Source organism: Urocitellus parryii, chromosome 2 (genome assembly GCF_045843805.1).
Source record: "Urocitellus parryii isolate mUroPar1 chromosome 2, mUroPar1.hap1, whole genome shotgun sequence".
Classification (NCBI taxonomy): Eukaryota; Metazoa; Chordata; class Mammalia; order Rodentia; family Sciuridae; genus Urocitellus; species Urocitellus parryii.
This window is the reverse complement of record NC_135532.1, coordinates 93,239,087-93,255,467: the sequence shown is the minus strand read 5'-3', so window position 1 is coordinate 93,255,467 and position 16,381 is coordinate 93,239,087. Positions and strand designations below refer to the sequence as shown.

At 51.3% G+C, this 16,381-nt stretch overlaps 1 protein-coding gene across 3 annotated transcripts; it reads left to right on the top strand.

Annotated features, from left to right (window-relative positions):
* Positions 1 to 1,189: 1,189 nt before the first annotated feature.
* Positions 1,190 to 10,235, top strand: C2H3orf18 (chromosome 2 C3orf18 homolog). 3 transcript variants are annotated; one of them, XM_026383861.2, is made up of 5 exons: positions 1,190 to 1,426; positions 2,867 to 3,172; positions 6,591 to 6,616; positions 7,048 to 7,195; positions 8,408 to 10,235. In XM_026383861.2, exons 2-5 carry the CDS (start codon positions 2,957 to 2,959, stop codon positions 8,486 to 8,488), a joined length of 471 nt encoding a protein of 156 aa, XP_026239646.1. In that variant the 5' UTR covers positions 1,190 to 1,426; positions 2,867 to 2,956; the 3' UTR covers positions 8,489 to 10,235. The 3 variants fall into 3 exon arrangements, with proteins under 3 accessions (XP_026239646.1, XP_026239645.1, XP_026239644.1); XM_026383860.2 differs by having other exon boundaries at positions 2,867 to 3,208; XM_026383859.2 differs by having other exon boundaries at positions 2,867 to 3,232.
* Positions 10,236 to 16,381: the final 6,146 nt, after the last annotated feature.

Genomic DNA, 16,381 nt, shown 5'->3' with positions numbered 1-16,381 from the left:
CAGTTTGGGGGAGCGGAACCCAGTATTCCGTACCTGGCTGAGGGTGATGACGTGGGGCGAGATTCAGTAGTGACCGGACCCCAGGGCCACTCCTGACCTTCTCTCTCTCGCTAGTAGGATTTGGAGCAGGGAGCTGAAAAAGCAGAACTCCAGAGAACTGGGTTCGAATTCTAATTCTAATAGCAACTCGTCGCGAAGCTTGGTGCAGACACCTAGACCTCTCTGGATCTCAATTTCTCTTTCTATAAAATTCATGGCAGTGTCTCACGAAATACACCTCCTACCACAATATACTAATTAGATCACTATTAACACTCTACTATTAAACACGTGGCTCCCCGAGGAGCCACAGGCACCTGCATTTGTACCTAGCTACCCCGTGATTCCCATAAACTCCTTTTTAAAAAAACAAACAAACTTTTTTTTAGTGGTTGATGGATCTTTATTTATATGTGGTGCTGAGGATCGAACCCAGTGCCTCACACTTGCTAGGTAAGCGCTCTACCACTGAACCACAGCCCCAGCCCCTCCATAAACTCCTTTGAAAGCCATTGCATTAGAGGATATCTAAGGGCTTCTTGCAGTGATCGTGCTGTGGATTTCAGGTGTTGTGAGATATAGGTAGACTTGCCTGCGTTGGGGTACCCAATAAATACCACCCAGATAAAAATTCCACCCGCCGGTAGTTGGAGTCATTTAACCAGAGTCCTCACTCTAGGGCTCCGGTCTGAATAGGAAGCCGAGACACAGGGAGGGGAAGCAGCTTGCTCAAGGTCACACGGCAAAGGGTCCTGTTAGAGTTAACTCAAGCCCAAAGAACTCCAACTCCAGTGCTCTCTCTAAGCCTCCTCCGTACGTCTGTGTTTTGGGGCCCGAGAGTGTCCCGGTGAAGTTGGAGCTGCCCAGGAGCCCAAGTTGTGGCCCAGGAAAGGCCTGGTCACCCTTGGTCCCCTGCCGGATGTCGGCGTAGGCCACCAGAGTGAGGGGTGGTCTCAGAGAATTGCTACCTGGCTCCGGGCTCCCGGCTCCCGCTTTAGGGAGGAGTCATATCCGAGAGACAGGCGAGCAGGCCAATGCTGGACGGGCTCTAGGCCTGGCAGCCAATCAGAGTCCGGGGGCGCGGAGAGGGCCGGAAGGCTAGGCACTGAAGCTTCGCTGATCCCCTGAGGCTGCTTGGCCTGGCCCCACCCCCGCCCTGGGTCCCGGCCCTGCCCACCCCAGCCTAGACTGACAGAGCTGGTGCTTGCAGCTGCCCACCGTGCAAGGTAGCCGGCCCGGCCCGCAGCTCTGAGCGTGCAGGGAGCGCCGACCTGGGGTCGAACTGTCGCCCCCACGCAGGGCCTAGATGTTCCCCTCGCCCGGTCTCCCGCCCGCTGCCACCACCCCTATCCTCTCTGACTGAGCTCGGCGCCCCGGAGAGGATTAAGTAAGTGCTGAGGTCTCTCATTCTGTGCAAGAATGGAAAAATCACTGGGTTGCGGAGGCGGGCATGGGAATTGAGGCAGGGAGGACTGAGGGACCTAGAGGAGAATGGCATGAGGGTTCTCAGAGGTCAGGCGCAGACCCCTTTCACTCCGTTTTTTCTCCTTCCCCTTTGGACCCCAAGGCAGGCCCAGAAAGTGGTCAGCAGGGCATCTTCTCTCCTCTGGATGGGAGGAGAGCCCCAGAGCAAGTTAAGGGTCTAGCCCAAGGTCATGCCTAGGGTCAGTGGCAGAGCTAAGAATAGACTCCTTACCTAGCATAACTGGAGAGAGATGGCAGAGAGAGATGAGTCTACCCCACTCATGTCCCTCTGCCAGCCTTGTCCTTTCCTAAGGGTGCAACATGGATGTGGGTACACACACTCACACACATGCATGCACACACACAGATGTACCCATAAGCACAACAGGGATGCAGTCATGAGCTAGGAATCCCTCCTCTAGGTCTGCAGAATGGCTGGGACCCCTTCCCACACTGTCTTTCTGGGCTGGGAAAATCTCTGCTCCCAGAGGAGGAGGGAAGGCACAAGGGAGATGCTTCAAAGTGGAAGCTCCATCCCTACTTCTGAAGATAATCTCCCCTTGCCTTCCTCCTTTGTTCCCACCAGCACCCAGTTCCCCTATGAGGGAAGGGGGGGCATCCAAGGACCCTAAAGCCTGCAGAAAAACCATGCCTCTATTTCCCGTCTCCTGGTCTCCCCACATTTGCCCCCACCCCCACTTCAGGCACACAGCCTGGACCACACCGCTCTCTGAATCCAGTAGCTTCTGTGCCTCTCTGCCTCCTGACTGGGTTAGAACAAAAGAAAAGGTGGAATCTCTACTGGGTGCTCACTGTAAACATGGCTTGTGCTGAACTAAGTCTTTTCTAGGGACTTGTTCATTCTGGCATTTCAGTAACCCTGCAATACTGTGGGCTTATTAGGCTTAGGAAAACCGAGGCACAGAGGTAGAGTGACTTGTCTGGGGTTATCCACTAAATGGCTGAGCCTAGACAGGATTCAAGGACAGGCCTATATGACTCCTAGGTAAGTTTTTTCCTCCAGGGAAGAAAAAAGCTACAGAGAGATATGAGGGGCAGGGAGTGAAGAGGTGGAGGTGGGAGGAATGAGAGGTGTTATTGCATAGGGGAGGGACCTTTTCTTTCAAATCTCCCTGATATCTTTCCTATCTCCCAGGCATGATTGCTATGATCATTGTACCCACAGACTTCATTTTCATGTTTCTAAATCTACATGGGAACCATAGGTATATAAAGCATGTGTCTCTGTGTCCCTGAACTGCCCTCAAATCTTTATTTTCCCTGTGTCTTCAGAACCTAGAGGCACTTCATCTCACTGCCACACCCCTGTCCTTAGCCTCATGTGTTTATTCTTCCTTTCCAGCACCCACGGAAGAAGGGGGCTTCCTTTATTCAGGTGGCCACCACGGGTGTTGGGAGCCATAGGCTGGGGTACTACTGATGTCAGAAGTGAATGGGCAGGTTGACTGACCACAGGCAGTCTCTCAACATCAGCATGAACTCCAGGATCCTGTCTGCTCGGGGCTGGCTCAATAGCCACCCACCTACCACTGAACCTGACCTAGAGCCTGCCACTGATGGGCCCACTTCTGAGACCACCACCCTCAGCCCAGAAGCCACAAGCTTCAATGACACCAGAATCCCTGATGTGGCTGATGGCACGGCTGGCGTGGGTACCATGCTTCTGTCCTTTGGGATCATCACGGTGATTGGCTTGACTGTGGCCATGGTGAGAGCTGGGGCAGGCTGGGGCTGGCCCAGAAGGCCCTCCATTGGGGGAAGGCAGTCAGTATTTAGAATAGAAAATCTAATCAGAAGTCAATTTTCCATTAATGTGGGGCTGGGTTGTGGCTCAGTGGTAGAGCACTTGCCTAGCATGTGTGAGGCAATGGGTTCAATTCTCAGTACCACATACAAATAAATAAAATAATGGTCCATTGACTAAACTAAAATTTTTTTAAAAAAAATTCCATTAATGATAATGCAATCCTTATTTCCCCCTCCCCATAAGATTTGTCCACTGGGGCTAGAGACCGAGAGATAATTCTTCTGATTGGAAGACCCAGAAAACACTCTGGAAAATACATATTTTGAGATACTCCATGAAGGCCACACAGGATTTAGGGAGGGAGAAGTTCCATATGGAGGGTCCTAAGAGTCAGAATTTGGAGGCAAGGAGGTTCTGTGAGCAGTAAGCTGGGCAATGGGGCAAATTGTTACATGGGTTTCAGCAGGGGTAGAGACCAGAAGGTGCCTGGGATTGTGGGCTGTAAAGTTGGGGGGAATGCTCTGGGCTTGTCACATTATTGGTAGTACATTTATTCATTCATTCACTTGGCAATTATTTACTGGATAATTGCCCTGGATCAGACCTTTGGGACCTAACAGAGTCTGGGGAGACAAGATTCTGCCCTGTGGTTCTTATGAGAAATTAATTTAAAACCAAGAGTTTTAGCTGGGCATGGTAGTGCATGTCGGTAATTCCAGCAACTTTGAAAGCTGAGTCTGGAAGAATATAAGTTCAAGACCAATCCCAGCAACTTAATAAGATCCTCAGCAACTTAGCAAGACTGTATCTCAAAAATAAAAATAAAAATGGCTGGGAATATTTAGTGGTAAAATACCCTTGGGTTCAATCCCCAGTCAAAAACCAAACAAGCAAACCCAAGGGTTTTCACCTAAGCTGGGTGGTCAGGGACATCTTGGGAAGCAACATTAGAGCTGAGACTCAAGGTAGGAACCAGGCTTATGTCATGAGAAGGGGCAGAGTTGAGTAGCTATCAGAATGGGGGTAATCTGCAAGAGGGCTATAAATGACCCCCAAAAATGATACACAGACCCTCAGAATGTCACTAAGGGAACACTGGCAATTATTCAAGGCAAATCCATGGAAATGGAGATCACCAGAGGTCCCCCAAAGGGCCTGGCAACGGTGGTACTCTGCCCATTGCTCCTTCCAGGCTATGATGGATGGCCTTAGGTTCAGGAGCTTGTTGCTCTAACAAACAAGGGTAGGATGGTCTGTCCATGGCCTGGCAGGAGCTGCTGTTAAACCAGGGTCACCATATGGGCCCTGCAGGCTCCGGACTACTGCCAGGGAACAACGCTGGCCAATAAGCATGGCCAGGATGCAGCTCATGAATAGCAAGGCCAGGGCTGAGAGGTCTCCTGGGGTGAGAGTGAGGCAGAATGCCAGTGTTTCCCCTTGGCACCCACAGGATGGTTTTGAAGATCTAAGCACCCTAACCTCAGGGGCAAAATGGCCTAGAATCTGCCCTTATTACTCTTGGCAAATATTTTGTTCTAGGAACTTGCTGGTCTGAGGCCTAGGGTGGATGGTCTTCCTGCCAAAGGTGGGGAGGTAGGAAGCTTGTGGGACAAAAGCTATGGAAGGCAGAAATCAGCTCCTGGACACAGGGCACAAGAGGGCTAGAGGTTTCCCTGAGTGCTGCTTGCTTTCCCCTCATGCCAGCACTGCACTGGGCCATGGGTACAACAAGGAGCAAGTCAGTGTCAGGCTTGTGCTTCACACAGGAGTGTGAAAAGTGCTTGGTGTGGGCAACACTTTGGAAATGCTTCCCAAAGGAAGCAGCTAGACAGTGAGAGGTGGGAACATTTGGAAGTGGAGGTGGGAAGGCAGTGGATGTCACCAGTTGTGGGCAAAGAGACCAACAGGGTAAAGGTGTGGAGATTGAATGGAAGCTGGCCAATCCTGTGGATCCTTCTAAATCAAAGGTCACAGGTGAGGGAGAAGTATTGGAGCAAGGACCTTGAGGCAAGGGGGCAGCGAGTTCTGCAGCTGGAGCCACTTCCTCAGGGTGGGCCTCAGAGCTCCTATTGCATCTTCCCATAGGAGAACAAGGGGGCACCCCACCCGGTATGAACCTATGGAAGGGATTGGGGAGCAAGGGACACTCTAGTTTCTTTCTAAGTCTTTGGAGTCCTATAGGAGGAGCTTTGGGTCAGTCTGGGAAACAAACCAGATTCAATCTGTGAATGGGCTACAAAGAATATGGGAGCCACAGAAGATTTGGGACAGACTCTAGGGATGTGGCTTTCCTAAAGGTAGAAGCAGTCGTGAAACTGCCAGTTTGGGGAAGAGCAGGTGGCAGGGGTCCCCAGAGTTCCTGCCCAGGGTGGTTTCCCAAGTCTCACCCCTTTGTCTCTCTCTTCAGTGCTTGGTACAGGGTTTCCTGCTCCAGCATGGGATGTTCTATATGTTTTCTGACTACCTAACACTTTGCCTTCATGTCTGCACATAGGGGACAGAACCTGGAACTTTCTTATGTTCCTTCAGTGACAGAGTTCTGAAGGGTTAGCCTGGGCCGACATCTAGAGCTCAGCCCTCTTCTCTGACCCCTGTCCACTGAGAGACGTGAGTCTCCCATGGAACCCAGTCCAGAACCTTACCTAGGACCACACTTTTCTACACTCTGGCCATTGCCTATCCACTGTTCTTTTTGCCTATATGTGGTTCTGGATCCTGTTGGAGTCTTCCCCTCCCTCCTTGTCCCTGAGGTGTCATAAGCAGATACTGAATGACTGGGGCTGCAGTCAATAATGATAGACCTGGACCCCACCACCAGTGTGACTGTAGTTTTCCCAGGCTGGGTTTCTAAGGGCAGGCCTAGTCTCCACCTGTCAGCATCAAAAAAACATTAAAGGGAGGCATGATCCAGACACCATGGCACACTCCTGTAATCCCAGCATCTCAGGAGGCTGAGGCAGGAGGATTGCAAGTTCAAAGCCAGCCTCAGCAATGGCGAGGCACTAAGCAACTCAATGAGACCCTGTCTCTAAATAAAATACCCTGTCTCTAAAAAAAAAAAAAAAAAAAAAAAAAAAATAGGGCTGGGGATGTGGCTCAGTGGTTGAGTGTCCCTGAGTTCAATCCCTGGTACCAAAAAAATTAAAAAAAAAAAAAAAGAGGCATGAATGTAGGGTGTCCATGTCACTGGGATGGGGACATTGAGGACATGGGGATCCACACTATCCTTTAGCTTCCACATGTCCCCCCATCCCGAGGGCCTTCTGGGTCAGTCAGGGCTTACTTTCCTCACCATCTGACACTGCCCCTTCCCTTACAGGTTTTGTACATCAGGAAGAAGAAGAGGTAATTCCCCAACTGCCACCTAAAGTTCCAGCCTATGGGCAATGCTGGGCTGAGCTCCAGGGGGCATGGGTGGGAAAAGAGAAAGAATACCCCACCACGAGGGCCCCTCTCCCTGATCAGAGAGTCAGGGCCTCTTCTCAGGGAGGGTTGAGGGCCTCCATCAAGATCTCACATACAGGGCAGGAAAATAAAGATTCTATATTCATATATAACCCTGGAATAGAGGGTGGGAGACAAGAGGGAGAAAGAAGGGATTATCTCTACCCAACTGCCTGGCTACTCTTACCCTGCTTCCCTGGCCTACAAGGGAAATCTTTGGCCCCTAAACATGGTTGTGTGCTGTGGCTCAGCTGGCCAAGAGGCAGAGCCTAAAGGGCTGGCAGGAGGGCAAGGGCCTGCCCAGCCCCCAGCACCCCTGCCCCCACCCCCAGGCTGGAGAAGCTGCGCCACCAACTCATGCCCATGTACAACTTCGACCCCACGGAGGAGCAAGATGAACTGGAGCAGGAGCTGTTGGAACATGGACGGGACGCGGCCTCCGTGCAGGCCGCCACCTCCCTGCAGGCCATGCAGGGCAAGGTGGGCACTGACACCCAGCCTGCAGCTGTCCATGCCTCCTCTACCTCACCCTCCATCCTTTACATGCTGCTTGCCAGCACCTGCTAGGTATCAGGCAGCAGCTATTTGATATACAGGTCTTGCTAGGTTTATTCAGAAACTGATAGAATTTTTCCATGCCATTCACAAACTTACTGCACAAGGCCAAGACAGGGACAGCCCTTGGATCTTGGAAACCCCAGTGGCATCTCTGAGCCTACTTTCCTCATCTGCAAATGAAAAATTCTAATTCTTGTCCTATGCATCTCCACATACTAGCTGGAAAAGTGGGAAAGGACTAATGGCAGGGATTATTGAGGACTGGGAACTTTACTTCCTCTGCTTCCTGAGGATTCATGGTCCTGAGCAGATTATAGATGGAGTCAGACTCTTAGGCAGTGCCAGTTTCAAACAGGCTGTTGGATTTCTAGTCACTGACAGATCATAGGTCAATAGAGATTCCAGCCAAACTCATCTTCAATATCCAAAGGGATGGATAACTGTGGTCATCCTATTAGAGCCACTGGGCTGCCTTACCACTTGCTACCATTCCTCAAAATCTCCAAGGGCCAGAGCACCATAAAGGGGCTGGACCCATCCCTAATCCATCTGTCCTCTTTGCATCTTCCTGGATTTAAGGAAGAGTCCAGGCTGAGTCTGGAGACCACTTGGTTTTACTTCTAGTTCTGTCACCTGAGTCAGGTGAGACCCTGGCTCAAAATTTTAAAAAAGGTTAGGGATGTAGCTCAGTGATAGAGCATTCCTGGGTTCAATCACTGGTACTACAAAAAAAAAAAAAAATCACATAGAATTGTGGTCTACCCAGCCCTGGAGACCACTGACCATTTTACAGTTGTTTCTTGTGCACCTTCCTTGTACCTGACCCTGTTCTGGGAGTGAGAAGGGGTGGGGCAGAGGTGAGATCTCCCCTGCTGGGAGAAGGTGATGCATGCATAATTCATCCTGCACAGGAGTCCACTGTAAGTGCTGCCAAGCTGAAAGGAAAGCTGGGATGGCTATGGGGGGTGGGGAGGAGGCAGTCATCTGAGCCAGGTCGAATTTCTAGGCTGAATTTGCAGGGGAGGACATTCCAGGCAGGAGGCAGAGCACTAGGAAGTGAGGGTGGCAGTGACTGGGCCAGATAGTACATGGCCTTAGTCAAGGTCTCTGATACCCCTGCCTGTCTTTCTGCAGAGTGCTCTCCCCTCCCAGGGCCCACTGCAGAGGCCTAGCCGACTGGTGTTTACCGACGTAGCCAATGCCATCCATGCGTGAGTGGCCACGACAGGCCTGGACCTCTGAAAGAGACACCTGCCACAGTGCCCACAGAGCTGCCCACTCCCTGATTGTCAAGACCTATTCTCAGGACCTGCCCTGACAAGACAGAAAGGGGCTGGGCCATGCCCCAGCTATTCGGTAGACCCACCTGCTGACTCTCCAGCCTTGAAGAGAGGCCCTGGCCAGCCTAGCCATCTGGCCACTGATCTCTTCTGACTTGACGGACCTGGCACAGAGGGTATCCTTTATGCCAGGAAGGTCAAGAGCCATTGCTGGCTTAATTGTCTGCTGGTCACACCCCTCTCATCAAGGTCTGCTTCTCTAATATGGAGGAAATTGGGGGAGATACTCTGGGAGAGGAAGAGGGAAAGGAGAGGTGGTTCCTCTCTGTTGGGAAGAAATCTGTATTTTAAAATTTGGAGCCACTTCTGGAGTGAAAAGAAGCAACCACCAACTTCACTGGGACAAGGTGGGGCAGTACCTGTTTTAGTCCCTGAAAGGCCCACAGATGAAGTTGAATCTGCCCAGTGGACAAGATGCCAGGAGAAGGGCTGTTCATGCCCAGGCTCCATCCATATTACAGAGGGTCTGTGAGGTCTATCCCTGGGTAGCCACCTGCTTTGGGGCCCAAGTAATGGTGGAGGCTGAGAGAGAAGTAACTGGGGGTATGGATGTGGAGGGATGCTGACCCCAGATCTGCTGAAAGTCTTCATGCATGTGCATAAGTGGACCTACATGCAGATGTGTGCGGGGCACAATAGAGACCCTCTTTGTTGGCTCTACCCTGTAAGTCAACCTCCCTCTATGGTACATAGTGGAGCACTGGGGTAGGCCACCTACTCTGGCCTTCAGTAATCGGGGACTCAGGGGAAGATGGAAGCAAAGCTGGTTTCCACTCTCCACTGCACTTCTTCAATGAGCTCTAAAAGCCGTGCTTACCTGCTTCTGGAAATGGCTCCCTGTCTTTATCAGGGATGGTATTCAGGGAGAGGCTCTTGGTTTGAGGGCAGTGGGGATAGGCTATAGGCTAGTGGAAGCAGTTCTAACTGCCTGAAAAGGAATGCCCTGTGGGAAACTGGAGCTTCCTCTAGGGTGGAGGAAGGCAACTACTCACATGGGACAGGATAGAGCAGCACCTGTTATAGGCCCTGAGAGACCCAGATATAGAGCTGAAACTGCCTAGTAAGCAAGATGCCAGGAGAAGGGCTGCTCATACCTAGGGTCCATGCATATTACAGAGGGCCCATGGGATCTCCCAGACTCCTCCTAAGAAACCTAGTCCATCCTTTAATTTTCTCTCCTACTCCCATCCATGGGAAGGGCCCCTTGGTATTCATGGAGTAGAAAAAAGGGTCTTTGCACTTGTCCTCCCCCTTAACTTTGAAAGTCCAGGATGATGCCAGAGACATCTGGGCAAGAGAAAAACACCAGGGGCTGGGCAGTTTTTCTACACTGGGCACCCATACACACATGAGCACGCACAGAGGCACGTCCCTACGTCCAGCCTCACCATCATCACTGTCCTCTGCTGGTTGGAGGAGACACAGGGGTGGCACATATGGATCTTCCATTGGACAAATGCCACATGTCAGGAAGTGAGGGCCTAGGAGGCCCCCATGGGGAAGGTTCTGGATTTATTCCCTATTTTAGATGCTATAAATACATTAGCACTTGAACGACTGGAAGGCTGCGGGTAATTTAGGATGCACAAAGCTGTAATTTAACTCACAGCATCTCTATGTGTGAGAGCATTAAAGATGTAATTAAGATGTTTACATGAAGAGCGTGAAGCCTGTGACATTTGGGCTGTGAAACCCCAGAAGGGGACAGGATGGGTGAGGGGCTGTGGGAGGTCTGGGGATAGTCTCTTGGATCCCAGCTATGAGGTGGCAGTCCAGTTGGTTTTCCCTGATTTATCCAAGGAAATGCTCTGGCCCTAAGTCAAGGCTGTTCTGGGGCCTTGTGTCTCAACTGTGGAATGGGGTCACAATGCCACTCCCTGGGGTGGAGAGGCTATATGGACAGGATCTTATGGGACCAGGGGAGGAAGGGGACCTGCTGGGGGCGGGGGGGGGATGGCACCTTAGAACCTACAGGAATCCTGGCTTGGTGATGGACACAGGACCTCTATCTCTGTAGTGACAAAGGGCACTTCCTTATCTCTTGTGCCTTCACAGTCATCTTTTTCCCTTCCATCCACCATTTTTTCCTAGCTCTTTCTCCCAGTCCTGAAGGAAAAACCAAATTCCCAAATCTTCCAAAGAATGTGGGACTGAAAGTATTAAGAGTGAAAAGTTCTGATGAGTGTGTTCCCTTTGTGGCCACAAGCCTAGGGAGGTGACCAGGACTCTCCTCACTGTCCTCAGCTGGTCAGACAGGTGAGATGGAGTTGCCTGCCATCATTGCTCCCAAAATTGACTATTTATTAAGATCCTCAGAGAAATTTTTCCCCACCCAACATAAACACTTCCCTGAGTCAAACCTCTCCTTATGAAGTTCAGGGTTTTGCAGCGGGTGGGATAAGGGTGGATTTGGGAGGCCCTCTCCTTGTTTAATATAGTGAAGTGCCACCTTTCAGTCAAACTGAATAAAGTAATCCCATTGCCTGGTACCAACAGACAGAGGACGTCTTCAGAATGTAAAGGAAAGTTCACATGGGGGGAGAGCCCAGAAATTCCAATAGCGTTCTGACCTTGCTATGTATGGATTTCTTCCAGAGGCGTGACTGAGCCCCTGTTGTGAGCCTGGCACCATGGCCCATCAGAGAGCCAAGCCACACCGAGTTTCATTCTAGATGGAGGATAAAGGGGGTGTGTGTGGGTAATGTGCGTATGCTACCATATGTCTATATCTTTATATTTATAGATATATTAAAAAGGAAGGGTCAGGATATACTTGGGGGTGTTCAGAGACTGGGGAGAGATACTCTGCCCTATCCTGTGCAGACAGCAGGTCTCAGTGTTTCAGGGAACTTGGTTAAGGATATCTGGTAAAGCCCCAGGAGATGCAGGTCTAGTATGCTCATCCACTCTGGCCTCTGAGGGCTCAGGACAGGGGGACAACTACAGATAGGGGCGTCTTTGGCCACCGAGAGCATATTCTTTTTTTTTTTTTTAAGAGAGAGAGAAGAGAGAGAGAAAGAGAGATTTTTTTTAATATTTATTTTTCTGTTTTCGGTGGACACAACATCTTTATTTTATTTTTATGTGGTGCTGAGGATCGAACCCAGCGCTTCGTGCATGCCAGGCGAGGGTGTTACCGCTTGAGCCACATCCCCAGCCCCGAGAGCATATTCTTGAAAGGCCAGAAGTGACAAGATATAAACAAGAAGTGTGTGAGCATCAGGTGCAGGGAGGGGAGAAAGGTAGGAAATAGCATGGAGACTGTTAGGTAAGACTGAGAAGACTAAAATCAGGATGCCATTCCCACGGGGGCCTGATCTGCTCTTGTCACACACACCCCAGAGATTCTTGGAAGCCCCCCTATCCCCTTTGTGTGCTCTGACCCCACAAGAGCAGATCAGGTTGGGTATCAAGTTCCCCCAGAGATACTGAACGGACACACACACACACACACACACACACACACACACACACACTACTGAGGGAGCTAGAGGAAGTGCAGCAAGCATACAGGGAAAAGACAAGAAGTGGAGATGGTCTCTGCAATCGCTGAGAAAAGCCCATGACTTGCTCTAGCTTCATATAGGAATGTGTCTGAGGGAGAAGCAGAGGAGTAGGTGGTGCCGAGAGCTGTCTGGTAAGTGTCATTTTCCCAGCCCATGGCCTGGGCAGAGCAGAAAGTTTTGCTTCTCAAATCCCACTCCCAGATTTGCAGGGCCCCCTTCTCCCTCAGATTCAGCTGGAAAGGTGACCTCTGGGAGCCTGATCAGATCCGTGCATGTGGTAGTACTGGGACATCAGTGGAAGAAAGGAGGCCTGGAGTGTTCTGAGGCTCCTAGTGAATCTGAATCTACAAGCAGGGGATCGGGGAGAGGCAGTGTTTTCTCTGAGGCTGGTGGGCCCATCCTTGGTCTCACCCAGGGGATACCACAGCCTTCCTTGACAAGCTGAGTGAGCTCCAATCAGTGGACCACAGACTCAGCCATATTCTCATATTTAAGACAAATTCCCAGGTGGCCCAACACTTCATTTAACTGGAAAGCACAATGAGAATCACACAGGGGACTCTCTGGTGTCCCCCACAGTATGAGTTTCTAGGCATGCAGAAGCATCGAGGGGCAAGAGAGGGGCTAGCATGTGATTGCTGAAGTCACTAATGATTCTGAGCATTCATTAGGTTTCTCAGAGCACCCCGCATTCTGAATTTCACCCTGCATTCTGATCTTCACAGTGTCTTGAAAGGTGACAGCATCTAACATTCTCCAAGAGGTGGTAAGAAACAAACAGGCCAGTTCCATACTTAGAGAATAGAGACTAAGAATCAGCCTGTGGTTGGCAGAGAGCTTAGACCCTCTCTTGCCTTTTGGAGAGCCCAACCAAAGGGAGAGGGAACCCAGGCTCTGTGACTCTGGGCAATAGTTTGCTGAGACCCCTGTATATCTCACTGCATGGTCTCTAGCCCAGACTTCCCAACCAGAGGTTTGGCCAGGCACAGAGCAGGAATGGACAGTCTGCAGGTCACACCAGCTGCCTCCACCAGCCCTGTTCCTCCCCAGGGCACTAGACCCTTCTGAACCTTGTTCCCCAATACTTGACAGTTCTGATGAAGCTGAAGATGCTGTCAAGGTTCAAGTCTGACCTTGCCTTATCCCCAGCAAGCCCTCTCATACCCTTGCCCACCCTAGATGGAATCCTGGCTAGTCCCCAGGGTTTGAGGTCCTGGTAGAAAGCACACCTACAGCTGTGCACTCCCCTCTCCTGTCCACATCAGCCCAACTGAATTTTCTTGCAGTTACTTCTGCAGCATGGATAAACATAACAAGGTAAGGTAGAGCGGTGGCTGTCAGCTATTAAGACAGCCATCTCTGGCATCTGACATCCTTCCTTCCCTGGGTTTTTCAGAACTGCTTCGGAGTCCACAGGAGCAATTCAGCCCTTTCCCTGTGCCAACCAGTGTGCTTAGAGGATAATGGGCTTCCTACCCTCCAGGGTCAAGTCTGTTGGGCCAGAGAAATTCTGCAGACCAGAGTTGCTCTGAGAGTTCCAGTCAGGGAGGGCTGCCTGGAGGAGGCAAAGGGAGTAGAGACTGAGAATCAGCCTGTGTGAGCTACCAGCTACCTTCACATTCCACCTTTTACCAAGGCATGGGTTATGGCAAGGATGTGGCAGCCCCCAAATGTGGCTCTTTCTGTGGATGTGACAGTGGCTATGACAGATATAGAACAGGTGATCTGGCAGTGAAACTAATAGAATACGGTTAAGACACACTCTACCCATGGCTTTCTCCATAAATGTTTGCTCTCTTTTCTGGTGGTATCCACAATATGTCACACTCTTCGTCACTCCCATTGACACCACACTGACTTTTCTTTTCTGGGTTCAGCTTGTGGTCCAACTGAACAGGCTCCTCACCCCCAGCTGGGGGACCGGCTACTCTAGTCACATCAAATATAACTGTTGCCCAGACTCTGTAGCCCTCCATGTCCAAAGCTAGGGGTAAAGGTTGTCTCTTTAAAGGTATCCTGGGAGGGGGACTTGGATGAAGTCTTCTTAGGGCCCTTGCACCTTTGAGCCTGGGGTAGGCAAGGTGGTGGGTGTAGGTCTGCCTGATGGGCACCCAGGCCCACCTCTGCCCATCTGGCTGGTCACAGAAGAAGATGCAGCTCAGCCAGCCACAAGAGCTTGGATGAAGGCCTGGAGAAGCTGGAGGGACTAGCACAGCTGAGGCCTGACACTTCTTCCTGCTGGGGACATGCTCTGCCAGAGGCCAGGGCCGATGAAGTGCTGCCTCATGAGCCAAAGCCACTAGCAGGGAAGGCATGGAGAATACACAGTGGCCCTGGCCTCTGGCTACTTTCATGGGGACCTTCCCTTGGATGTCCCTCAATTGGCTACTCTTCCTGACTCCTCAGGGCCTCTCAGCCCTGGCTCCTCCATGCTCACCTTCTCTTTAAGTTTTGTGCTAGACAAGGTTCTATCTTTAGTCTAAAAGAGACCAAAGTGCCCTCATGTAAGTTGGTCCTTAGCCCCTGCCCTGGACTTGGCACCCTAAGGGCCACTGCCCCATGGTGGTCTCTAGGCCTCTGATCGCCAGCTCCATTGCACAGTGCCTGTAGTACTCCTTCCTATTTCCTCATTTCCTTCCAGAGATAACCATTAGCCCCCTCATACAGACAAAGCTCAGAGAGTGAGTAGTTCTGGCCCAGTGTCACACAGTTGGGAAGCAGGATGCCAAAGACTTAAGAACAGAGCGGGGGGAAGACCTGGCTGGGTGCAGGGCTGGCTCCCAGCACACAGCTGGAACCCAGGATTTATACCTATTTCCCAGCCCAGGTCATTTTCCCACCTGATAGTCTTATAGAGATCTCTGTCAAAGACAGGACCCCCACCCTTGGTTGAGGTAAGGATAGAGAGGCACTTAGCAAATAGGACTCACTAAACCTGGCCTTCTCAAAGTGCAGCAGAACCCCTCACCTGGGTAGGGAGGGACCTGCCAGGCCTCACCCTGTTTGCTGCTCACCCGATCACTGGGACCTTCGGGTCCCCCATGGGTTTTGAAAGTCTCAAGATTTCTCTCCCTATGGTTTCCCATAGCTATTTCCTGGATACTTGGGGGCAGTAGGGTGGGACTTGCTTGAGCTTCAGACTAATTCTGTATACCTCCTCCAGGTACCTCTCAGACCACTCCCTTTCTTTGGACCGAGAGCTCTGTGAGGTGGCCTTGGGTGCGGTTGCGTCCCCAGCCAGGAGCGCTACCAGGCATGTGGAAGGTATTGACAGTGTCTCCAGTCAGTAACTCTGGCCCCAAAGCTTGAGTTGGGGGAGAATAGCAAAGGTTTGTGGGTTTTCCCACTTCAGGGACTTGGGTGAGTGTGCCCCGGGGGCCAAAAAGACTAGACACCTTCCAAAGGATAAGCTAGCTCTGTGGGGAAGGTCTTGTCCAGACACCACCCTGCTCCCTGTGGTGCCCTCCCACACTGCTTGAGCCAATCTGAGAATTACATGGACCTCGTTCTGCAGCACCCCATTGAGCCTTTCCTGCCTTGCTGAGGGAAGATAAGCCCTGGAGTCTCTATAGCTCCTGCTGCTGTCCCATGGCCTGATTGGAGGTCTGAGACATGGCTAGCCCCTAATCTACTGCTCTGGGCAGATAAGGCCTACAAGCAGGAGGCCAACTGCCTCATTCCACACCAACGTGCCACTGTCACCCACTGGCCCAGTCTGGCAGGGACACCTGGTCAGCAGGCGGGACCTCAGAATGGGCCCAGTGGTGCAGGGCTGGCTGTTCAGCTCTGTCTCATTCCTTGGGGGTCTCCAGCCCTTCCTGATCCCCTGGAGCAAGAGTCCCACACTATGGGTCTGTGTGTGTTGTGAGCCCCAGAATCAGGCTCCATGACAGGTACCAACACATATCTTTGATGGCCACAGTGGCTAGGGATAGTGGGTTGTCTCCCATTTCATAATAAAGGACAACAGATATCCCAGCCCACTGTCTTCCAGCCACTGGTCAAAAGAGAGATGAGAGATGTGTCCAATCTGGCCATTTCCAACCATCTAGTCCTAATGCCTTTAAGGATGGGTGGGGTCAGCTCCTCCTCCTGGGAGATATAGAGTCTTGGAGTAACAACAATGACAACAATAATAGTAGAAATAATGATAAGTTGTGATTTATTGAGCTGTGCCAGACAACAGGGACCAGCTTGTGAAAGGAGAGCCAGGCCACAGTCTCACCCACTGCCAGTAGGAGCACCATTCATCTCACGGGCAA

Coding starts and splice junctions, on each gene's coding strand:
- C2H3orf18 (XM_026383859.2), top strand. CDS start 2,957: ATGGGCAGGTTGACTGACCACAGGCAGTCTCTCAACATCAGCATGAAC. Junction 3,233..6,590: donor TTGGCTTGACTGTGGCCATG/GTGAGAGCTGGG, acceptor CTTCCCTTACAG/GTTTTGTACATCAGGAAGAA. Junction 6,617..7,047: donor TACATCAGGAAGAAGAAGAG/GTAATTCCCCAA, acceptor CCCCACCCCCAG/GCTGGAGAAGCTGCGCCACC.